The sequence below is a fragment of the Scyliorhinus canicula genome, chromosome 12 (assembly GCF_902713615.1).
Source record: "Scyliorhinus canicula chromosome 12, sScyCan1.1, whole genome shotgun sequence".
Classification (NCBI taxonomy): Eukaryota; Metazoa; Chordata; class Chondrichthyes; order Carcharhiniformes; family Scyliorhinidae; genus Scyliorhinus; species Scyliorhinus canicula.
Genome location: NC_052157.1, coordinates 142,791,263 through 142,817,168, shown reverse-complemented (window position 1 = coordinate 142,817,168; position 25,906 = coordinate 142,791,263). Strand labels below are relative to the sequence as shown.

Sequence of the window (25,906 nt, the reverse complement as noted above, 5' to 3'; positions counted from 1 at the left end):
GAGAGGAGACAGAGGTTTGCTTTGGGGAGTGGATGGCAAGAGGCTGAGGGAACATTTTGATTCAGTTGATGCGGGGTTTGTGTGTGGGGGGGGGGGGGGGGGGGGGTTTGGCGATGTTGGGGCATCATAGCTGCTGAGCCTGGGTTTGTTACATCGGAATTGTATCAGTTTGGAGACAGGTCTCTGAGTTCCATCGCGGAGCCCGCAGCGCAACTCCCTGTGGAGCCCGCAGCGCAACCTCCGACGGAGCCTGCAGTGCAACCACCCGCAGCACAACCCCCCGCGGAGCCCCCAGCACAACCCCACGCAGAGCCCCCATTGCAACCCCCCGCAGAGCCCCCAGCACAACCCCCCGCAGAGCCCGCAGCACAACCCCCCGCAGAGCCCCCAGCACAACCCCCCCGCGGGGCCCCCAGCACAACCCCCCGCAGAGCCCGCAGCACAACCTCCCGCAGAGCCCGCAGCACAAACCCCCGCAGAGCCCGCAGCACAACCCCCCGCAGAGCCCGCAGCACAACCCCCCGCAGAGCCCCCAGCACAACCCCCCGCAGAGCCCGCAGCACAACCCCCCGCAGAGCCCGCAGCACAACCCCCCGCAGAGCCCCCAGCACAACCCCCCGCAGAGCCCACAGCACAACCCCCCGCAGAGCCCCCATTGCAACCCCCCGCAGAGCCTCCATTGCAACACCCCGCGGAGCCCCCAGCACAACCCCCCGCAGAGCCCGCAGCACAACCCCCCGCAGAGCCCCCAGCACAACCTCCCGCAGAGCCTCCATTGCAACACCCCGCGGAGCCCCCAGCACAACCCCCCGCAGAGCCCGCAACGCAACCCCCCGCAGAGCCCGCGGCTCAACCTCCCGCAGTGTCCGCAGCGCACCTCCCCGTGGGGCCAGCAGCGCACCTCCCCGTGGGGCCAGCAGCGCACCTCCCCGTGGGGCCAGCAGCGCAACTCCCCGCAGAGCCCCCATTGCAACCCCCTGCAGAGCCCGCGGCTCAACCCCCCGCAGAGCCCGCGCGCACCTCCCCGCGGAGCCCCCATTACAACTCCCCGCGGAGCCCCCATTGCAACACCCCGCGGAGCCCCCATTGCAACACCCCGCAGAGCCCGCAGCACAACCCCCCCCCCCCCCCCCCCCCGCAGAGCCCGCAGCACAACCCCCCGCAGAGCCCTCACTGCAACTCCCCGTGGAGCCCGCCGCGCAACTCCCTGCGGAGCCCGCAGCGCAACTTCCAGCGGAGCACGCAGCGCAACTCCCCGTGGAGCCCGCAGCGCAACGTCCGGCGGAGCCCGCAGCGCAACGTTCCGCAGAGCCCGTAGCGCAACGTCCGGCGGAGCCCGCAGCGCAACTTCCCAAACCACCATTCCGATCAGGGAGATAGGAAGAGAGCAAGCGGCTTGGCAGCGATGGCCGGACTCCAGCGGCCGGAGCTGGGAAGCCGCTGCCCGAATGGGGCGACATGTTGCAGCAGAGTGAGTGAGTGAGGGCGGAGGGAGGGAGCCGGGCGGCCTCGGGCTCCCCTGGTGGAGCTGCCGCCTCTTCCGCACTGAGAAGCGGCTGCCGGGGTGGCTGGCAGGCCGGGTGGGGGTTTAGCCAGTGGTTATGGTTGGGGTTGGGTGCGGAAGCTCCATGGGGCTGGCGGCAGGGCTGCTGATCCTCTGCTGTTTGCCTCTCACGGAGGCGAGGACGCGACGGGCTCCCTGTGACAATGGCAAGGTAAGTGTGTACCCCACCCTCCCTCCCAATGCAACTCTTCACTCCTTGTACTTACTTTCAAATTAATGCAAACTGCAGTTCCTGTGTTAATCTCTACACGTTTAATAGTTAATCTCTACATACTTCCTCAAACCATTTAGGGTGGCATAGTGGTTAGCATTGCTGCCTCACAGCGCCAGGGACCCGGGTTCAATATCTGGCCTCTGGTGACTATGGAGTTTGCACTTTCTCCCCGTGTCTGCTCCGGTTTCCTCCCAAAGTCCAAAAATGTGCGGTTAGGTGGACTGGCCATGCTAAATTGCCCCATAATGTCCAGAAGGGTAGTTTGGGTTGTGGGGGTGTGGTCCGAGGTAAGATGCTCTTTTAGAGGGTCAATGCAAACTCAATGGGCGAACTGGCCTCCTTCTGCACAGTAGGGATTCTATGAACTGCTGAAGATCCTGATTTATTTCATACCGACTAGCTAATGGAATCTATCATCAAAATCCAGAATTTGGTATAAATTTGGCATTCCAGTGGAGTGCGGTCAGTATAATTGAAAGACTCAGAAGAAGAGGCATACCCACTCGAAACGTTTAACTTTTGTTTCTCTCTCCTGACCTGCTGGGTTTTTCCAGCACTTTCTGTTTTTATTTCAGATTTCCACAACTCACAGTATTTTCCTTTTATTTTAGCATAATTGAAGGGTCAATTTAATGGCGTGACGTTCTTCGAGGAATGAGCCAAGGGACTTTGTCTTGTTCCCGCCCTGCAATGTTTTACCTGTTGGGCATTGCCAATAAGGTGTCTCTGTTTTCCTGACAGATGATTGCTTCAATAATATTGCTTGGGTCAGAATTGCTGACTCATTTAGATTGGTTTGCTTGCTTATAATCACTTCATTTTTATTTTTTAGATTAATCTTCAAATGGATTTACCGCCAGCAGAACAGTTTGTCTGTCCTGGACCCACTTGGCCACTTCCAGAAAGGGTAAGGTATTAAGGATCCCTCAGCGATTCACAGTGAATATACATTCCATTGTGGATTTAAAAACTCCAGCGCTATCTAGCACTGCCAGGGCATCAGAGGGAAATGCCCACGTATATCCCTCAACTGTGGGGGCTACAGGCACCGCCCACCCCCTCCCTACCGGGTGTGGTCATCACGACTGGTTTTCATTAAAAACAAATCAGCAGTGATTTGCACCAGTGTGATGACGCGCTACCGTGGTGGGGGTTGGGCATCATGGGCAGCCGGTACGGTGTCAAGCCCAGTAATTATATGTTATTTTATTAAAATGTATGGAAATCAGGTATACACTCCTTTTGGGCGTGGGCCTGATTACATTGCTGGAGGGCGGGAACAGAGGAAAGATCTCAAACAGAGATCTCGCTGGCGCAAATCCAGGCCCGCAGCTAACTAGATCACACCCTAAGTTCCCTAGCTACTGATTCCATCCCCCTCCTCGGCAACAATTAAAACCACAAACTTGATGCCTCATTTGCTTACGAGATGAGCTTTTCATCCCATATTTGCACCAATACCAGGGCTGCTAATTTGCACTTCTGTAACATTACCCCAACTTCACCCCTAACTCAACTCAACTGTTACCCCAACTTCACCCGTAACTCAACTCAACTGTTGCTGTAAACTTCACCCGTAACTCAACTCAACTGTTACCCCAACTTCACCCGTAACTCAACTCAACTGTTACCCCAACTTCACCCGTAACTCAACTTAACTGTTGCTGTAAACTTCACCCGTAACTCAACTCAACTGTTACCCCAACTTCACCCGTAACTCAACTCAACTGTTACCCCAACTTCACCCGTAACTCAACTCAACTGTTGCTGTAAACTTCACTCATGCTGTTTCTACCTCGAGACTTGACTATTCTATAGCCGGTCTCCCACATTTAACCCATCATCAACCTGAGGTTATCCAAAGCTCTGCTGCCCTTCACTTGTAGCAAGTCCCATTTCCTTATAACCCATGTCTCCAGGTCAAGCAAAGTCTTGATTTTAAAATTGTCATAATTTCTAAATCCCTCCTTGGTCTGGGCTCCTCCCTGTTTCTGGTAACCTTCTCCAACCCCACAACCCTTCAATACCTGTGCTTCTCTAATGCTGACTTCGAGCATTTCTGATTTTAAACGTGCCACTGTTTGTGGCCACCCCTTCAGTTGCCTAAGCTCTAAAATCCCCCCCCCCCCCCCCCCCCCCCCCCCCCGACGCTTCGATCTCACTTTCTTTCTTTTCAGGCACTCCTCAAATCCTACCTCTTTGACCAAGTTTTTTGTCAAAAGACCTAATGTTTGATTGTGTGGCTCAATGTCATATTTTGTTTGCTAACGCTCCTGTGAAGTGCTTTATTACGTTAAAGGTAATTACAGCACTGCCAAAATGAGTAATAAGCCCGAGGATTGGGAGGGTTTTAAAATTCAGCAAAAGGTGACCAAGCAGGGGGAAAGCTGAATATGTGAACTTGCAAAGAATATAAATCTGATTGGCAAGAACTTTTGTAAGTATGTAGAAAGGAAGAGTTTAGAGAAAGTACACATCGATCCCTTAAGCTTTGAAACAGAAGACATTTTAATAGCTAATAAGGAAATGGCGGAGATATTGAACAAATATTTTGTTTTTCATCACAATAAAAGACACCAGGAACTTGTTGGAAATTGTGGGAAACTGAGGGTCTATTAACAGTGAGGAACATGAAGTAACAGCACGGTAGCATTGTGGATAGCATAATTGCTTCACAGCTCCAGGGTCCCAGGTTCGATTCCGGCTTGGGCCACTGTCTGTGTGGAGTCTGTACATCCTCCCCATGTGTTCGTGGGTTTCCTCCGGGTGCTCCGGTTTCCTCCCACAGTCCAAAGATGTGCAGGTTAGGTGGATTGGCCATGATAAATTGCCCTTAGTGTCCAAAATTGCCCATAGTGTTGGGTGGGGTTACTGGGTTATGGGGATAGGGTGGAGGTGTTGACCTTGGGTAGGGTGCTCTTTCCAAGAGCCGGTGCAGACTCGATGGGCCGAATGGCCTCCTTCTGCTCTGTAAATTCTATGAGAAAAAGCACTGGAGAAATCATTGAGGTGAAACGTTTACAAATTCCCTGGATCTGATCAGCTAAACTCTAGGGGCCAGACCTTCCGGCTGTTCATGCTGATGGGATCTTCCAGTTCTGCCGATGGCGCACCCCTGTCACGGGTTTCCCGGCGGCATGGGGATGGGTTCAACGGGAAATCCCGTTGACAGTGGCAGGAGCAGACAGTCTCGCCACCGGCCAACCGCAGGCCAGCTCCTGCCACCGACTAACACACAGCGGGGGGGGGGGAGGCGAGAAAACTCCCCTCGGACCTTAAAAGTGGAGGCTGCCGGTCTAGTCAATGCATTGGTTTTGATCTTCCAGAATTCACCAGATCCCGTCTCCATAGTTTGCCAACCCTGCTATTCAGGAAAGGAAGGAGAAAGGAAACCGGGTATTATAGGCCAATTAACCTGACAACAATAGTAGAGAAAATGCTCCAGTCTATTAGGAAGGACATTGTAACAGGGTCCTCAGCAAATTCCTAACCTGAATGGGCAGAGGCAGAATGGTTTTACAAAAGGAAAATTGTGTTTGACAAATTTTGCACAGAACTGTATAGGAGAAGGTATGTCGAAATGGGTCATTCAGCCCAACCAGTCCAAGCTGGTGTTGATCCTGCACTCGAGCCCCCCCCCCCCCCCCCCCCCCCCCCCATATTGTTCTCATTTAAATACATCATCGTATCCCTCTGATCATTTCTCCTTCATATGCCGGCAGCTTTAATCCCTGTGGCAGCAGGTTCCACCTACTCCCCATTCTTTGGAAGTCAGAAGAAACGTCTCTACCCATTTTGGATTTCTTTGTGACTCTCTTATATTGAAGGCATTATATTGGAGGGTTCTTTTTGAGGGTTTGACTAGCAGCGCAGTTGAGAGGACCCAGCGGTCATTCAATAAGGTGCCACAAGATTAAGGCTCAGAGGTTTTGGAGCAAAGTATTAGCGTGGGTTCCGGATTGGTTGACAGATGGAAAACCCAGAGTAGGAACAGGTGGGCATTCGTGGGATGGCAGGTAGTGACCAGCAGAATGCTGCAAGAACCAGTGATTGGGTCTCTCCACTGTTTGCAATCCATTGATTTAGGTAAGGAGATTAAGTGTAATGCATTCAGGCTGATGACGTAGGGCTAGGTGTGAAAAGAAGCTGTGAGGAGGCGCTTAACCAAGGACCAATCTGCCATCTCGGGTGGATGTGAACGATCCCATGGCAGCATTGCGAAGAAGACCGGGGGGAGGGGGGTGTGGGTGGTGGGGGGAGGGGGGTGGTGGTGGTGGGGGGAGGGGGGGTGCGGGTGGTGGGGGGAGGGGGGTGCGGGTGGTGGGGGGAGGGGGGTGGTGGTGGTGGGGGGAGGGGGGTGGTGGTGGTGGGGGGAGGGGGGTGGTGGTGGTGGGGGGAGGGGGTGCGGGTGGTGGGGGGAGGGAGGTGCGGGTGGTGGGGGGAGGGGGGTGCGGGTGGTGGGGGGAGGGGGGTGGTGGTGGGGGGGGTGCAGGGGTGGGGGAGGGGGGTGGGGGAGGGGGGTGGGGGAGGGGGGGGTGGGGGGGGTGGGGGTGGGGGGTGCGGGTGGTGGGGGGGGTGCGGGTGGTGGGGGGGGGTGCGGGTGGGGGGGGGGTGCGGGTTGGGGGGAGGGGGTGCGGGGGGTGCTCCCGGGTGTCCTGGTCAATATTGTGATGCTGATTAACATCTCATTATCACATTGCTGCCTGTGGGAGTTTGCTGTGTGCAGATTGGCTGCAGCTTTCCCTAAATCACAACAATCGCTACACTTTGAAAAGTACTTCATTGTCTGTAAAGCACTTTGCGATATCCAGTGGGGAGGTGAAAAGCCCTTTATAAATGCAAGTCTTTGGATGAAACGATGTCAGACGGAGTATAGTTTGGAGAAGTATGAAATTATCCACTTTGGTAGGAAGAATGGAAAACAAGAATATTTATTGAAAGGTGAGATGAACTTGCGTTATGATTCAGGGGGGATTTGGGTGCCCTTGTAAGCAAATCACAGACTGTTAGTCTGCAGCTTCCTGCAGTTCAGTTTAATTTCTTCTTCTTCTCCTTCTCCGGTCCTTGGCAATAGCCACAGCAAAGTGGCATCAATATTTACCATGGGTGGGGCAAGGAGGTAGGCCCCCCAACTCTACCGCCGCTTGAACGGGGATTAAACCCCGTTTTTATTAATCTGATTAACCTGCTCGCTTTCCAGCCAACTGAGCTAAAGGGCGCCACAGTGTGCGTCCAGAGAAAACAATGAGGGAGGCACAAAAGTATGTTTGCCTTTAGTGCTAGGAGGTTGGAGTATGAGGAAGATGGTCTTGCTGCAATTATGTATGGCCTTGGTGAGACCACATCAGGAGCACAGTGTACAGCTTTGATCATCTCACCTAAGGAAGGATATACTTACCTTGAAGATTGGCTCCTGGGATGGGGCGGTTCTTCTTTGAGGAGAAATTTAATAGAGTCGGCTGAAGGTTTCTGGCCGTTGGAAAATAAATTTCATTGAAACGTATACATTTTCTGTGGTGGGGGGGGCAGACTCTCGAGAATATTTCTCCTGCCTGGAGAGTTTAGAACTACGGGATCGTCGTTTGAGATTAAGATGTTAGCCATTTTGGACCGAGGTGAGGTGACACTTTTATCATCGGTGATTATGGATGCTCAGTCAATGAATATACCTGAGACTGGGACCAATAGCTTTTTGGACACTCAGGGAATCGAACAATATGTGGATCTGGCTGGAAACTCTAGTTGATGTAGGAATTTGGCTGTGATCTTGTTGAATGGTGGAGCATGTGCGAAGGGTCGTGTGGCCTACTCCTGTTCCCCTTTCTTGTGCTCTTCTGGGGAATTCATATAAAGAACACAATTTTCAGATTCCGAGCTATCCACATTCAAGAGTACGACACCAGGCGCTTGACACCTCGTAGTGAACTGGGCCACCACACAGTCAGAAGCAGCTAACACCATCCAGCAACAAGGTGATTTTTCTCTTGCTGAAGCCAAATGAACCGTCCCACACCATAAAACGGGGCGATACTTCAATCTACCAATGTTGGGACTCGGCCTGAATGAACCTAATAATTGCCTTCTGAAAAGACCAATTGAAGTTCCCTCTTGCCGTAGTGTGTGACAGGAGCATCCAGCTCCCTCGTCTGATCTCACAAGCCCTTTGTGTCAGTAAACAGACTTTCAGTCACTTGGCATATAGTCAAGGGAACACAATTAACTGGCACACCAGTAAAACAATTTGGAATGTTTGTTTTTGTGAAATAAAGTGTGGTACATATGTTGCTTGTGTATCACCTTATGATCTGTGTTTCTTTGCCTCCAGGTAATTCCAGGTGTGGCCAAAGTATATCCTGAACAGGTACGATTAAATACTACCGGCACATTGGGTGGGTTGGGGTAATGTCCCAGGTTTAAATGCAAAAAATATCAGAAATGGAAACAGCATGGCTCAGTTCCTCCAACTTCCAGTTGTAACAGAGGCAGGATGAGGGGTGTCGACTGGCTTGAAGGCAGTGGCTTGGGTATTTAAATATCGTAGCGTGGCCTTTGTTCGAACTGGTCTTTCTATTTTTAACTTATTTCAGCCAGGTTTCACGTAGGCCTAGGCAAATCAGCAGGTGAGAAGGGCTGAATCCGAAGTTACATCCCTTCACTGCCCTGCCTGTGGGCTAGTAGGAACAGCAATGTTTCCTCCAGGCCTCACAATCTCCCTGCCCACCACGTGCTTCTGGCCGCCCTCTCTCTTTCCGGCCTTACACCTTAACGATGGCCATGATCTGTGCAATGTAGCAGAGTGTGGAACCACTCTGCACTTGTACAGAGACAGTGTTTTATTTCCCATGATGAAAGTGTAACCAAGATATAACATAAAAGATAGGTTTGATGGATCAGTTTTCCAAATAGTAGTGCAGATAAAATAGTCTTGCTTAACCAGTAATTCTAAATCTAAAATTACAAGAAACTTGCTTGAAATGCAAGTTTAATTTGCCGGGAAATATCTTCTTCATTGGTAATTCATTATATACCTATCACTTTTTGAATGTGCTAATCGTACATCGTAGTTTAATGCACACCTCAGTGAGCTGTGCTGCATCTCCGTTTGGGAATTTTTAATATAACGCTCTTACAAAATTCACAGTGGCACAGTTGTTAGCACTGTTGCCTCACAGCTCCAGGGACCCGGGTTCAATTCCGGACTTGGGTGGCTGTCTGTGTGGAGTTTGCACGCTCTCCCTGTGTCTGCGTGGGTTTCCACCAGATTCTCTGGTTTCCTCCCACAGTCCAAAAACGTGCAGGTTAGGTGGGGTTACGGGGATAGGGCGTGGGGAGTGGGCATACGTCGGGTGCTCTTTCAGAGGGTCGGTGCGGATTCGATGGGCCGAGTGGCCCCCTGCACTGTGGGGATTCTATGGAATAGTGTACTATGTTGTTTAAAGTACTGCTCCTTCACGAGGAGCAATCTAATCTGTGCCGTAGTTTGTTATCCAATTATTCTGGTCCCCATAGTCATGGTGCAACATTCCTGTAATTGCGATTTATGTCTCGAGCGTGGTTAACTGACTCATTCGGAATATGGTGTCAGCGAGCAGAACCAGTTCTCCGATTCAGTGCAAGTTCTATGTTCACATTCACTGTCTTCTCGGGACAGGTTCTGACAGTTAGCCTGATGTTAGGTTGTTGGCCAACTGCAGTCATTTATGGCCCCCAATTAATCAGCATTGGCTCTGCCCAGATTACGAAGGCACAAAGTTCATGGTTGCTGTGGACTTTCAGGCCTAGCTTTGTGGTGGATTTCACATCGAAGGTGGAAATGTTTGTGCTGGAGAACACCTTTAGCACCCAGTGTAAGCAACGGGCATTGCTAGATTATGTACAACACAATTGGCAGCAGATTAAAGTCCCTTCTGTGCTGCCTCAACACCATTTTCCAAACCCAACCTTAAGTAATCATACCCTGTTGGAGCAATGGCAGCATCGATTGGTATGGCTCTCGTCGTGGGTTCTAGCCCCGCTAGTACATAATCTGGGGTGGTACATCAGTGGAGGAGTGTTGCCGTGTCAAAGGTGCTTCAAATAAGAATTTGGATTTGAAACCATTTGGCACCTTTTTAAAGTAATAAAACTTGTGGCCTGCCTGCTGAACTGCAAATAAAAGACTTTGCGACACTTGTTGAGGAAGAGGAGATGTCCTTCTGCCGTCTTGGTAAACACGTAACCCTCACAGGATTATCTGCTCATTGTCACATTGCCAGTTTGGAAGTTTATTACAAAGTGTAATACATTGACTGCCACATTTCCTATGTTACAACCAGCGACGGCACTTCCAAAACATGTTTAATTAGCTGGAGAGCACCTTGGCATGTCTCAAGGTCACCAAAGATGCTTTATAAATGCAAATTCTTGTCCTTGTGAGAAGTACCCAATTCATTTTTTCCAATTAAGGGGCAATTTAGCATGGCCAATCCACGTAACCTGCACATCTTTGGGTTGTGGGGGCGAAACCCACGCAAACACGGGGAGAATGTGCAAACTCCACACGGACAGTGACCCAGAGCCGGTATCGAACCTGGGACCTGGGCGCCGTGAGACTGCAGTGCTAACCCACTGCGCCACCCTGCTGCCCTGAGAAAGTGAGATTTAACTACCTGACCAAACATGAGGAGTGACGCAGAAAGCAATGACAGTGAGCAGGGTAAAAGAGACAAACAGTGGTCCCATTAGAGAGAAGTGACAAATTTCAACCAAGGCAGACTCTGTTGGAATGCACAAAGAAACTATTCTGCTGGAAGCCGCTGTACAACCAATTTGACAACTTTTCAGTCTTGGGCAGTGCTTTTATGTGGTCAACAGTTACAGAATAGAAATGTCCCTGAGCACATTTCCGATGCCAACTCTGCAGACAACAGAGAAAATCTTTTGCTTCTTTCGTCTCGGCCAGTTTTGTATCCAGTTAGCAAGCGTGAAGCGTGCTCCGCCACCCAATCTATCCATTATCTAGCTACTCTGTGTGCGTGGGTTTCCTCCGGGTGCTCCGGTTTCCTCCCACAGTCCAAAGATGTGCGGGTTAGGTGGATTGGCCATGCTAAATTGCCCGTAGTATCCTACAAAAAGTAAGGTTAAGGGGGGGTTGTTGGGTTACGGGTATAGGGTGGATACGTGGGTTTGAGTAGGGTGATCATGGCTCGGCACAACATTGAGGGCCGGAGGGCCTGTTCTGTGCTGTACTGTTCTATGTTCTATGTACTCGCAGGTCTTGATTATCTCCGTAACGTGTGGATTAGCTCGAGCTGGCTGAGACAGGTTTTGTCATTTTGATAAGGGGTGTTTTACGAAGCAGAAAGTCCACTGCCTGACGGAAGGTGCCTTCTTTGTTCACAGGAAGCTGCCCATGTGTGCATGAGTGAACGGATTGAGTACAATAAGCAAATTCCAAGCAGGTATTGGGAAACGACAATGCATAATAAAGACCTTGACCGTTAAAATTCTGTAACCTTTGTCAATTCTTTTCTTTAATCTTTGTCAAAGCGGGGCCGAGTCATACCGACTCGAAACGTTAGCTCTCTTCTCTTTCTGCAGATGGTGTCAGAGCTGCTGAGATTGTCCAGCACTTTCTGTTTCTGTTTCTGATTCCAGCATCAGCAGTAATTTGCTTTCAAATTCTTTTGTCTCTTCTTTTTGAACCCAAAAACGTCAGAATGGTTGAGGGCGTGTTGCAGAATGTTTCAAGCCATGTGTTGAATTTAATTTAAAATCTGCACCATCGTCCACTAATGCAGGGTGTTTTAGTATTCGTTTCTGGGATTTGAGCATCGTTGGCGGGGCTAGATGGATTGGGGGCCTTGAGGCAATGTATCGGTTACCGAATAGCAACTTAAAAAAATATAGCACCTTTTGTGCCCTAAATTTGACGTACTACGTCGGTTGTTACATAGACAAAACTCATGGGAGTTAATTCAAATGCAACACGAGAAATGTGGAGTTAGTTCATCTGTTTATGGTGTCCAGCGAAACCATGGAGAATGTGCCTGCGACTGCTGTTCATTGAACTGTGCTTTGGGATTGAAATCACCAGATCAAGCAGATAGCTTTGATCGGATCGGCAAAGCAATACCTCTGCCAGTGCAGCATTCCTCCAAGATTGCATTGCAGTGCCAGCCTTGATCGTGACCTCAGGTTCTGTCCACTGGGCCATTAAGCCTACAGAGCAAGAGACCAACACATTTTGTATTCCAAATAATATAACCAAAATAAACCATTTCCATGGACCCTTTTATTTTATTTGTGGGCGTCACTGGCTAGGGCAGCTTTATTGTCCATCCCCAATTAGCTTGGAGGAGGTGGTGGTGAGCTGCCTTCTTGAGCCGCTGCAGTCCCAGTGGGGTAGGTACACCTACTGTGCTGTTAGGAAGGGAGCTCCAGGATTTTGAACCAGCGACACTGAATGAACAGCAATACAATTGCAAGTTTGGATGGTGAGTGAGTTGGGACTTTGCAGGTTGCGGTGTTCCCAGGTGTCTACTGCCCTTGCTTCTCTAGGTGGTAGAGGTCGCGGGTTTGGAAGGTGCTGTCAAAGGACCCTTGATGAGTTGCTGCAGTGCATCTTGTAGATGGTACACAGTGTTGCTACTGTGTGAGGGTGGTGGAGGGAGTGAATGTTTGGGGATGGGATGCTGATCAAGTTGGACATTTGTCCTGGATGGTGTTGAGCCACAAGTGAAGTTTCATAATGGGTATAAATATCCCTTTGGTGCAATGCTGCTTGTGCAAGTGCTCTTCCTTCTCATGGTGTTTTCCAGCAATCCATTGGCACAATTATTCTGTGTCTTAATCAATGCCAGTGGAGGCTGTTCCATGTTTGGGGGAAAGGGCAGCAATTGAGCAACTTTGTTTACACAGCAGTGGCTCATTAATTTTGGGTCACCATATAAACTATTTTCTTTGTTAATGTTGGCCATTGAATTCTGCAATTGGTATCTATGATTAATACCTGTAAAGTCATTGCTCTGTGCTAATCACCTACAATTATGTCTTAGTCACACAATCAAGTTTCAACTAATTATTTTTGAGCTTTAAAATGTATTATTAGGGTCAAAGGTACTGTCGGAAATGCAGTCTGATGTCAAGGTTTTTTTATTATTCATTATTGAGTCAGCATGTGTCGTCCATCCCTAATTGCCCTTGTGAAGGTGGTGATGAGCTGACGCCTTGAGCTGGTGCAGGCCATCTAGTGTCAGTGTTGTTCGGAAGGGAGTTCCAGGATTTTGACTCGACAACAGTGAAGGAGAAGCAATTTTTTTCCAGATGTCGGATGAGCATTATTTGTTTCAGAAACGGGTGGTTGGGAATAATCTGGAATGCTATCGCTGGAGTCACACCATCAGTGTATGTCCAGCAAATCTGTCCGAGAAATCATAGAATTTACAGTGCAGGAGGAGGACATTTGGCCCATCGAGTCTGCACCAGCCCTTGGAAAGAGCATCCTACTTGAGCCCATGCCTCCACCCTATCCCCTTAACCCAATAACCCCACCTAATCTTTTTGAACACTAAGAGGCAATTTAGCATTGCCAATCCACCTGCACATCTTTGGACTGTGGGAGGAAACTGGAGCACCCGGAGGAAACCCACGCAGACACGGGTAGAAAGTGCAAACTCCACACAGACGGTCACCCAAGGCGGAATTGAACCTGGGACCCTGGAGTTGTGAGGCAGCAGTGCTAGCCACTGTGCGGCACCCCACACACACTGCTCCATACTCTTGTATATTGGCCTGGATTCTGAGCAATAAATAATAGTGATGTTATTGACACCGTTAGTGAGGAGTAAATTGTATAGGAACTTCGAGAGACTCGACATTTACAGTTGAACAAATTTGAGTTGTCCGGCTCCTCCACAAAACGTATTCCACTTGTTGAGTGGCTCAGTATTCAAACACATGCCCACTACACATCCGAACAAAGTCTAGGCTTCCCCTGTCAGGGGTGTAAATGAATCATTAATGCATATTTCAGTTCCCAAGAATCAACCTCTATAATTCTGAAAACTTTTGAATCACATTCCTTCAGTCTTTAATTATTAGAAATTTTAAAAAAGTTTTTTTTTCCTGAATTATCCTCTCTGCGTCTTACTCCCTCAATCCCATGGTTCTTTCCCTCTCTTTGTCACTTTCTGTACATGATTGGACTCTAAATTAAGCATTCTAATTTACTTTTCCTTGCTTGGACTCTGCATGTCTCTGCTGCTAGGCCTGTTCACGCCGTGTTTCAGACCTTCCTGTGCCACGTTGTTTTACACTTGGCAGTGACTGCATAAGTCCAGGGTAACGTATTGGTTACATTACATATGGGATAATTATGTTCTTTGGTCCCACCATAAATGTGATGGTGACTGATGCCGACAGCCACCCCTTTGCCCAAACCCCAATTTCTTTCTGCACTTTTCTTCATATCCCCAACCTGCATTGCTCTTTCTCACCACCATACCATTGAAAAATCGGGTCCAGGGCCTGAGATTTTCTTTTCCCTTCCAGGCTGTTGTGGACAGTGACAGTAGGCTTTGTGGCGTGACCTAAACTTCAGCGTTCCCAGGCAGAAGCCAAGCAGAGACCTCTCCCACCTCTATTCAATCCCAGGCACTCATTGCTTTAAGGGCTTGCTCTTAGCCAAAATTTCCTTGGTCACTCCTGATAGTCTCCCTTTTTAATGGTGGGGATCTCACTGGGAGCCCGTCTCACTTACGGAATCTGCTGCCAACTCTAAACAATGTACCCGGGCCCCGGAAGATTTGAAGAATAAAGCCTTTGTTTTCTTTAAAATTCCTGTTTAAGCAATTGAATGAGAGGGTTAAGGGTTTATAGTAGCACGCAGTTTAAACATTGCTCTATTTGGGCGCTACAGTCATCCTTCCAGTTGAGATTCGGTGAATTATTGGCCCGGAGTTTGCAGTCGATATGAAGTGATGGTGCTCGTCGCTGACTGGGCCGAAAGCTGCTCACCTTCCCCGCCAGAGATTTCCGTGACTTGAAATGCCCTTTTCCTGGCCTTAGTTTGAATCTGCTGCCAAATAAAGAGGTTCTGCAGGCATTCAGCTAGAAAATTAGTATTTTATTATCTTTTTTTAAAAATCATTTGGCCGAAAGCAAACCTAAAGATTGGGCCACACTCCAATTTCAGGGTCATTGCAACTACAAATTGTAATCCATTGTATCTGTCCATATAGTGCACGACAGAAACTTGGACCAAATGTAGGAAATAGGGATTTTGACTAAATGTAAGAAATAGAGGCAGGTAGAGACTTTATCGCCCCTCGAGCCTGTTGCGCCCATTCAATGCCATCCAGGCAGATCCTCTGCCTCAACCCCCTGCCTTCCGTATCCCTTGTTCCCAAAAAGGAAAATAAAAATCTCTCTATTAAACAATGTCCCAGGGCAACATTTTGCTTTTCAGAATTATCTCCTTTTTGATGTTGTTGACAATTTTTAAAATTTGGAGATGACTAGACAGCACATCTAAATATCTCAATAGAGCAATGCAAGTTTTTATTTATTTTGACAATAGTGCGTATTAACAATGTGGTTATTGAAAAATACTGTCTATTGGAAATCTGAAATATAAATAGAACATGCTAGAAGTACGTCTGGCCACACCAGTGGAGAGAGAAATACATAATTCAAGTCGGTGATCTTTTGTCAGAACCTTGTGTCCTCTTCACAACTTGCTTTCCGACCTATCATTGTGTCATCAGCAGATTTAGCAACCATATGTTCAGTCCCTGTTAACGAGTGTCATTTTGAGTACAGTGTTCTTACAAACCTCTCTCCTGTGTGATTGCTTTACTGGTGTCTGTTGAGCATTCCGAGCATGTGAAAAATGAAAGTCGCTTATTGTCACGAGTAGGCTTCAATGAAGTTACTGTGAAAAGCCCCTAGTCGCCACATTCCGGCGCCTGTCCGGGGAGGCTGGTACGGGAATTGAACCGTGCTGCTGGCCTGCTTGAAAAGCCAGTGATTTAGCCGAGTGAGCTAAACCAGCCCCTAAAATGAAAATCGCTTATTGTCACGAGTAGGCTTCAATGAAGTTACTGTGAAAAGCCCCTAGTCGCCACATTCCGGTGCCTGCCCGGGGAGGCTGGTACGGGAATCGAACCATGCTGCTGGCCTGCTTGGTCTGCTTAAAAGCCAGCGATTTAGCCGAGTGAGCTAAACCAGCTTTGGACAGATTCTTGCAGTCTGCAAGTGAGTGACCTGTAAGCAAGACCTGTTTTACTACTGCTCCTGATTTTGTAGTTATTACAGTTGTGCTGAAACTCTGTTATTGTTAAACTCTGTTATATATTTCTAAGAAGAAATCCCTTCTTTTAAACAGCGCATTCACCTACCTTCTTTGTGGTCTGAAGTTACCACAGTCCCCTCCCTCAAGTAATTGATTTAAATTGCGATTGCTCGTTTGACTGTCTCTCCTACTGTAGTGCGGTCTTGATCCTTTGGAGGAATTGTATAAATGTGCACAGTGTTAGCAGACCAACTGATGGTGTGTGAGCAAGGTAACCCACCTCGTTGCTTACTTAATTAACCTTTTCTCTTTATCTTTTTGAACTGGCCAGTGGCATGCATCGACCAATCTGGGCAATGTATGGAGAATACGCGTATGTCCCTCCCCAGCGCTGGGTCCACAACTTGCAGGTATTGCATTATTCATTGATATGTTTACGCTTGCTTTGTTCCAAATGAAACTTCAGCCACGCAAGTATAAATGGTGTCCAAATGGGAGGGAAGGGATTACGACTGTGGAATGAGCAGTTGATTGCCTGGTCTAGCAGGTGAGTAATGGAAAATGATGGACTACCAGGCACTGGGCTGGTGTATAAAATGAGGTGAGGCAGCCACGTGAGATGATGAGTACCTGTACGGTTGAGGCTGTATGGAGCAATTCACTCGCTTTGCGAATGGCTAATGGAGAGCTTCGACAAAGGCAGTAACTATGTCACAATGTTGGCTAACCATCTTTTATTTACTGCATGTGCAAAAAAACTTTAATCAGTCAGTTTTTGTTCAAGTGACTGGAGACTTTTCGTTTTGCCCCATGATTTCCAGAGTTAGAACAACATTTTGGTTAGTTTCTTCATTCAAGTACATGTTTTTTTTTTAAATGGTGATACATTTCATCCTGCCTACCCTCATTCCTTTTTAAAAAATGTTATTTAAAATTATTTTAAACTTAAATTTAGAGTACCCAATTATTTTTTTTCTAATTAAGGGGCGATTTAGCGTGGCCAATCCACCTACCCTGCACATCTTTGGGTTGTGGGGGCGAAACCCACGCAGACACGGGGAGAATGTGCAAACTCCACACAGACAGTGACCCGGGGGCTGGGATTGAACCTGGGTCCCCAGCGCCATAGGCAGCAATGCTAACCACTGCACCACCTTGCCGCCCTTCCTGATGCTTTTAAGAAACATCATTAGCTAGCAATATTAACTATCTATTAGTATTCAGTTTTAGTTCATTCAATGTTTTGGAATCGATTCAAAGCATCTGCCAACAAACATATTTTTCAGTTTGTTAAATTGGCTGTTATTAAACACATGGCTGCCTCATTATTCCATGTATAATTGGCAGGACTCTGCACTAATGGAGATTTAAATTGCTGCCCCTGGGTGTCAGGAAACGGACTCGCTTTCATTCTGGCCTAACTTCCTCCTCGAGCTTTCGTTCATTTTTTAAAATACATTTAGAGGACCTGATTATTATTTTTTTTAAAGTGATACATTTCATCCTGCCTACCCTCATTCCTTTTAAAAAATTTTTATTAAAATAAAATTAAAAAAAATTTTTTTTATAAAGAGTACCCAATTATTTTTTTCCCCAATTAAGGGGTAATTTAGCGTGGCCAATCCACCTACCTGAACATCTTTTTGGATTGTGGGGGTGCGACCCACGCAGACACGGGGATAATGTGCAAACTGCAAACGGAAAGTGACCTGGGGCCAGGATTGAACCTGGGCCCTCGGCGTCGTGAGGCAGCAACTGTGCCACCGTGCTGCCCGGCTCAGCTTTCGTTTATAGCAGCATTTCCAGCTCTTCCCTCCGCTCTCTCACCTCTGCTGACCTTTTCTCAAGACATGTTCTAAGGGGGCTGGTTTAGCACACTGGGCTAAATGGCTGGCTTTTAAAGCAGACCAAGGCAGGCCAGCAGCACGGTTCAATTCCCGTATCAGCCTCCCCGAACAGGCGCTGGAATGCGGCGACTAGGGGCTTTTCACAGTAACTTCATTGAAGCCTACTTGTGACAATAAGCGATTTTCATTTCATTTCATTTCCATTATTTTGCACTTTTTTTTGGTTAAATGATTCCACAAGTTAGAGTTAAGTTGCTTAGATGGCTGTTTTTAAATTGTTCTGTTGTTCTTGTCTAGCGTGGTGGCATTGCTTTCCTTTATCATCCGTGCGTGCATCCCAGATTGAAGGAGGAGCTCTCCCTACTGGCGAGGGCATGCACTTACAAGCACATCATCACGCCGCACCTCAATCTCAGTCAGCAATGGGTGAGCAGCACTTTCAGCTAGCACTGCTAGTGGGGTTGAGGCTATAAGAATGATATTTCCACCAATTATCTATTGATAAAGCTTTTAATAAATTAATGTATAATTTCCACTGAAAGATAAATTATGGACTCGTATATTGTTCAATGGGCTGAGGATGAAGTTGGATCGAACCAGCTACCTTAACTTGCACTATCGAGAGTGCAAGGAGAAAGCTGGATATAGTTTGCACATATTAGGAGCGATTTGGAGCAAAAACGATCTGAAACCAATTTATAGCAAAGCATTGTAGTCAATGTGATCGCATTGGGCAGCTTTTTTTGTGCTGTGGACTCTTATTTATCAGATTCTAGATTGAGGGCTAGATGTTTGTGACTGAGACAAATCCACCTCGGTTTAGTGGCTCCTTTACACCTCCAGGGAGGGGTGAGGGGGATAGAGTTTGGCCTGCTGATCCCTGAAGCAGATAGTAGGCAGCCTTGGGGTCTGATGTGAAGGCCCCCAACTGTTCTCTGGGACTTCCTCTCAGTTGTTTGAGAACCCACCTTCACCTCTCACACCCCCTCGATGCCAAGTCATGAAACTCACTCTCCCCATGCCCCACACACCACCAATCCACCTCCATAGCCACTCACCCAGTATCCACCATGGGCAGATCTCAGCAGCCATGTGGAGATGGAAGAAAGCTAAGCAATTTAACATCTCTCACTCATACACGCTTGACACTGAAACTCCCATTTATGGAACCCATTCCAAGATTGTAAATTCCCTCCAGGGTTAAGTCATGTTCTATTCAAAAACAGATAATCCTTTAATATCCTCTTTAAACTATCAAAATGTGAACTTCGCACCGGCTGCTGAGTTAAATGCATTCCAAGCTTCTGTAACTCAGTCAGGCATTCATAATGACCTCGGGTGTGACAGTTCTTGGGGAATGTCAACAAAGAACTTCATTGAAACTGCAGGAATAGATGGCAATGTCTTTTTCTAGCCACATATCAGATGACCTGCCAAAGCAGTTCCGCAGAATTTTTTTCCCCCACTTTAAGCGACAGTTTTAACCTGTTTTATTCCTGGGGATTTACAAAATTGAAGATCATGATACTTAAACACTATCTGCCCTTCACCAACATTTACGGCTCGTACTGCAGATTAAGGCCCTTGGAACAGTGACAATGGAGAGTTTGGGTTCCCCACCTCTGCGATGCATACCCTGCTGGTAGCAAATGGGATGTCAGAAATGGAGAGAATTCCGCATCTGGTTGCTGTCCAACTGTTTTAAAAAAAATCTCTGGAGTCAGCCCAACTCCACAAAAATCCAGCCCTATGAGTTTGAAAGTAATCAAATACTTTCTAACATGACTGACGGCATGAGGACATCTCGTATCTGGCCTGCATGTACCATAGGAACTGTAAACTAGGGGGAGCATTGGCGTAATAATGAAAAGAGAACATGGGGTGGATTTGACTTGCCTACTCTCCAAGGTGGAGTTGTCAAGTTCTTCTGATTCCTATTAGTGAGGCGGGAGGGGCCCTTTGAGTCCATGGTAGTCGGAGGGAACAGATTATTTTTGCCTGAAGGAGCCACCCTCTTAATAGTCAATTTCTCTTTCTTCAACACTCTCCTTTAAGCCAGGCCGATTTAATTCTCCTATTCTACTTTTGCAGCCCCTGGCCCTGGTCGCATGGGGTAGAAGCCTGGAAATGTCAAAGATTAACCTGGCGGAAGCTGTTACTTGGCTACGGGGGAATGGAAAGCGGGCCCGTAACTTGGAAATAAAGGACGACGGCGCGTACGATTACCAGCTGATCTGGAGGGCTAAGCTGGCACCAGCTGACAATGGTAGAGTTGTTTGCCCTGAAAAGCAAATGAAGGTAAACTGACCCTGGAAACACACACAGATGGAATCACTTTGCTTCAGAGTTTCAAATCTAAGCAGAGAAACCCTTTGTTTTTTTTAAGCATAAACTGTGGAGTTGCCAATGCAGACAAAGCAGGAATTAATTATTCATGGTTGCCATGACACACCTGGCTTGCAGGAAAGGGAAACTCTGGACTTGCACCAGGTTAGGGCTCAAAATTCATAATAGGCCATGGCTTTTAAAAAAACTAATCTCAGGTATTGGTCAATCCCAAATGCACAGTTACTTCAGTGTTACTGTTTTTGCACGTGATTCTTAGTTTAAAAAAAATATTGCTGGGGCATTAAAAAAAAATATAATAATCGGGATTTGTATATGGTCAGACGCTACCTCCTGAATGAATCATATTAACAATTCACGAAATCCAAAGAGCCCATTCGTTGTTGGCACTTTAATAAGTGTCTGGTGTAAAGTTGAACAGGGCGAAGTACCTAGGTATGCACTGTATTAGTCAAGGTAACAGACACGATGCTATAATTGGCCTCAAGCAAGCTGGTCACTAAAGTGGAGACTATTCGCCAGAATTCTCATGGCTATCGTGATGTTATTTGAGAACATGAACATCAGGTGAAGACAGATTAAGGCTCTACTTGTTCTGACACACCCTCCCCGTCTATCAACAGTAATTTTTAAATACTTAGAGATCTCACAATTGTGTAAATAGTTTTAAACACGGGACAAACTTGGGCTGTGAAAGGTAAAGTGTAGAATGTATCACTGGTGTAGGAGTTAAATACATATAGGGCTGGATTCTCCAATTTGCAGGCTAAGTGCTGGCGTCGGCGTGGAAACAGGAGCGTTTTACACCAATACAAACGGTGCAACAGCTGCACCGATCCTTCGTCGGGTGGGGAGCTGGCATCTGCGCAGCGTATAGCCCCTGGCTTTACCTACGGATTCGGCCGGAGAATGGCTGGGTCCATGGCCGCACGGCGCTGGCCGTGCAACATGGCGCCAGCCACACATGAACCCGGCCTGCCAAATAATGTCCCCCAGTAACACCCCTCACCGAAACCCCTCCCATCGGGGGGCGGAGCATTGGGGGAGGGCCTCAGGTGATGTCCTGAGGCTGTCCATACTGTGTTCGGCGTACTCCGAGTACACTGTTTTTGAGGGGGCGGAGCATCACAAAAGCAGCACCGCCCCCGATTTCAGCGTCGGCGACCGAGGATCCCGCCTCCTATGTTTTCCTTCTGACTTGCAAAATAAGCAATTTTGAAATGTATAAAATTGTCATTTGCTTTGGCAGGAACTGCAACACTACTTGGGGAAAGGTGAACTCCAGTCAGCAATAAGAAAATGGAATAAAGTTGGAGTAAATGTGCTCAGCAAAGGACGGCGAGTGATTTTGAGGAGGAGGAGGAGAAACTCTGGGACCAGGGACCTTCCTCCAACCAGCGCGAAGGTCGAACGGACGGCTTCCTTTTCGGCTGTGCTGAAGCGAGATAACAATTCTGCAAATAATACTTCCTTTGTCAATCCAGAAGTATTGAGGAGCCAGCCCCATGTACCAGCAGTGATTGGTGGGGTTTCTCAGAAAGGGGTGGAGAGCAGGACCCGCGAAAGCCAAGGGTCCAAGAAGGGGGCCAATGAAATTGGAGGTGGACAGAACAGAAAGAAAGACGGATTGAAGTCCACACTTCTGAAAGAAGTCACAACGCCTACTTTGAAAGAGCCTCCAGTAAGTGAAGCCTTCCAACAAACCTCTCTGTCTGGGAGTGATGCCAAGCATTTGAAAACTGGCGACTTGACTGTTAAACGGCCAAATTCTCCTCCGCACCACCAAGAACTCAGCACTAGTGAAGATAATCCCTCACAAGAACGAATTAAAAGTGGTGACAGTATCCCGAGCAAAGCAGACGGCCAAATGGCTGAGAACGCTGCCATTAAACAACAGCAGATAGCTGGAATCGTTGCTAATATCAACCACGTTCCGGACAGTCAGGGCCTCGATGAGGACACCAGTCACACAATTCAGAACGGGAGCAAATTAAGTGGGAACGGTGTAAAACCTCAGCAGCCACTGCATTCTTCAGAAATCTCTTCCAAAAATGACGTCGGAGCCAAGCAAAGTGAGGATACTGATAAAAGCTACCCCGGAGAGGTGGGCAGCGACAGAACACTTCAAAAGGTGGAGGTGGGGGAGAAGCATGCATTAAAGACCAATGAGACCGCGATTGCCAATGCTCTGGACGGTCACAATGAAACTGCAGCTTTAGATTCCGGCAACGTGAAGTGTAAATGCGAAGATGGGGCATCTCGGCCTCACGGCACAGATTCAAACAATTTAAAGGCAGGGGCTCTCCAGAAAACCCAACGCCGCGTTGAAGAAAGGACACTGTACATCCCCACACCACGGACAGAGGAAGCAGCCTGGGCTGCTGCTGCATTGGCTTTTCTATTTGTATTCCTTACGCTGGCAGTGCTGTACACGAGGCTGTACAGGAAATTCATAAAGAGCGACAGTTTATACTGGGCACCCGTTCCAGGCACTGATTGGCAAGAAAGTGTAGCAGGTGAAGCAATTTTTAACCATCCACCAGTTAACAAGCTGTTCAGCGGGCGACCATCAACTCTGAGATCCAGCTGCTAATTACTTCACAATTATTTCAACTTGTGCCTCACAAACTGTAGTAAGATATCACAATCCTCAGAACCATGTCAGATATCTTTCTGGCTTCTCACTAGTCAACTCCTCAGCTCTGTCCGTCTTCACTGGACAATACTCTGTTCTCGTTCCAGTTTCCTCTGTTAACTTCAGACTTTCTGCAAACTTTTCTTATTTCTCTAGTTTCCCTGACTAGCTGTTCTTTAAGGTTTCTGTTACTTTCTTCCTTTGCCCCTTACTCCAGTGTGTGATTTCTCTTTTCGCAGAGCTAAGAGAGATGTTCCCTCTCTAACTACAAAGTTCCTACTCTGACTTCCAGTTAAAAGATAAATCTTTGATTAACAGGAATCAAACAGTTTTACCCTTTCCTACACGTAAATCACTAAATGAAAGCCACTTAAATCTGTACCTTCTAATATGTATTAATACAAATATAGTTCATCTGGCAGGAAAGTGGATGTGAGGAAATGTTGATCAGCCACGATCCTGTTGAATGGTGGAGCAGGCTCGAGGGGCCGAATGGCCCACTCCTGTTCCTATTTCTTATGGGAACTACCTCTTCTTTCCTGAACCTAACCCTTTCAACTCTTGCACAAATCCTTAAAAGCTGTGTTCCCAAGCCTGTGTACGATCACCACTTTTTCCACTTTAAGTATACCATAATCTTGAGTCCCGCTAGCAAATCTCCTCTCAGCCTTCATTGTTCCAGGGGTTGTTCCATTTCAGCTTCCCCCCCCTAACCTTGTATCTAAATTCTCTTACCCCTGGAACCCACTCTGGTGATCCTCCCCTGTACCACCTTAAGGACCCTCAAATACATTGCCCAGAACTGGATACAATCGTGACCTAACAAGAACACTATAAAGATTCAGCATAACTTACCTGCTTTTATACTTAATTCCTCTACCGATAAATCCCAAGATCCCATATGCCAATTATTCGGCATTTTGTCTTCAATAAGGCATAATTTCCTCCATCAAGGAAGTAGAAGCCAGAACATAGTCATCAGATCCGTACCAACAATCTTACATCTCACATCCGATTCTTTTCCTGATTTTGATTGTGTTGTGGACTAAAGTAGCCAATTGTTGACAGAGTGGATAAGAAGAAATGTTTTCTCAGATGGTCGTGAGTCTCTGGAACTTTCGTCCTCAAAAGGCAGTGGAAGCAGAGTTGTGGACGAGTGTACGATTCAGTGAAAATAGGGCATCACACCTTGGGTGAGGAACCCAACTGCTGCCTTCCAGCATCAGGGACCTGGGTTCAATTCTGACCTTGGGTGACTGTCTGTGTGGAGTTTGCACATTCTCCCCGTGTCTGCGTGGGTTTTCCCCCCAGTCCAAAAGATGTGCAGGTTAAGTGGATTGGCCATCTTAAAGTGCTCTTTAGTGTCCAGGGATGTGCAGGTTAGGTTATGGAGTTAGGGAGATAGGACGGAAGTGGTGGTGGTGGGGGCACCGGACCTTGGTCGGGTGCTCTTTCAAGGGGTCGGTGCAGACCCAATGGGCCAAATAGCCTGCTTCTTCACTGTAGGGTTACTATGATTCTCAGATGTCTTGTAGCAGATAGCAACTTCTATTTATATATCATCTTTAATACAATGTGTTCCACGGTGCTACACAAGAGCCCTATAAAACAGAATATCACGTGGGCCAAAGAGAGACATTAGCTTGGTCAAAGAGGTTTTAAGGAATGTATAATGAAGAAAAGAGGGGTAGAAGGGGAGGAACCTCCAGGCTCCAGCCTTACCAGCTGAAGGCAAATCAATTAAAATAGGAGATGCTTAAGAGATGAGAATTAGAGGGGACACAGCTATCTTGGAGGGTCGTTGGATGGGAGGAGATGAATGAAAATGAAATGAAAATCGCTTATTGTCACAAGTAGGCTTCAAATGAAGTTACTGTGAAAAGCCCCTAGTCACCACATTCCGGCGCCTGTCCGGGGAGGCTGGTACGGGAATTGAACCCACGCTGCTGGGCCTGCCTTGGTCTGCTTTAAAAGCCAGCAAATTAGCCCAGTGTGCTAAACCAGCCCCTGCAATATACCTGTCAACTCCTTTAACCTGGCTTGCGGCCTCCTTATTAATCCTTCATAAAATTTTGGTATAATTCCCAACACCAATCTCGGAGGTCATTCACAGATTACAAATGGATGCTAAGCATCCATTTTCTACCCAGTGTCTGCTTTCTATACATTGGCCAACGTGCTATGTATGTACTACATTGTCAACATCGTGTTTTGTAACTCTGCAAACATTTTTTAAATATAAAGTTCCAATAGGCCCACGTCGACTTTAACAATCGGCAATTTCCTTAAAACAATTCCACACCATCAAATCAGCTGTGACCGATTGTCTGGAACCCCAACCGCAGGGCTCATTGATTCACAACGCGGACGGCTTTTAAATGCTCTACTAATATTAAAAGTTACTTGGTCTCTTTTAGATGTCGTCAAGAGAAGACTCAACAGGTCTGGCAAAAGGTGGAAAAAAAGGCCACCGCAGAAAAAGAAATCCATTTCGCCCTATGGCGTTCTTCCGAGTGACAACAGTGACTAACGCTACCAAAGATATTCATTCATCAAGAGCCATGTTCCATTAGACTTCGAAGCTCTGATCAGCCTCAGCCATTGACTGCAGTGGAGAGGTGGAACCATATCTGCGGAAAAAAAGTCCAGAAGACGACCGAGAAATTATATATTTTATCCAAGATTTGTGACACAATTACTTTGATTAACATGTGAATCTTACTGTCAAAAGTTCACTACCGGGAACCCGGTAGTCGAGGTAACGTTTTAGCAGTGTTCTGTCTCATAACTCATAATTTCACTTCAATAATTACAAAGTGCAACTACTTAGTGGGCAGCACAAGTGGATAGCACTGTGACTTCACAGCGCCAGGGTCCCAGGTTCGATTCCCCGCTGGGTCACTGTCTGTGCGGTGTCTGCACGTTTTCCCCGTGTGTGCTTGGTTTCCTCCGGGTACTCCAGTTTCCTCCCACAGTCCAATGGTTAGGTGGATTGGCCATGACAAATTGCCCTTAGTGACAAAAAAGG

The 25,906-nt window shown here is 47.5% G+C and overlaps 1 protein-coding gene across 2 annotated transcripts; it reads left to right on the top strand.

Moving 5' to 3' along the window:
* Positions 1-1,302: 1,302 nt before the first annotated feature.
* tp53i13 (tumor protein p53 inducible protein 13) lies at positions 1,303-25,822 on the top strand. 2 transcript variants are annotated; one of them, XM_038814329.1, is made up of 9 exons: positions 1,303-1,715; positions 2,611-2,685; positions 8,104-8,139; positions 11,160-11,218; positions 16,382-16,460; positions 18,195-18,323; positions 19,989-20,195; positions 21,493-22,759; positions 25,296-25,822. In XM_038814329.1, exons 1-9 carry the CDS (start codon positions 1,602-1,604, stop codon positions 25,406-25,408), a joined length of 2,079 nt encoding a protein of 692 aa, XP_038670257.1. In that variant the 5' UTR covers positions 1,303-1,601; the 3' UTR covers positions 25,409-25,822. The 2 variants fall into 2 exon arrangements, with proteins under 2 accessions (XP_038670257.1, XP_038670258.1); XM_038814330.1 differs by lacking the exon at positions 11,160-11,218.
* Positions 25,823-25,906: the final 84 nt, after the last annotated feature.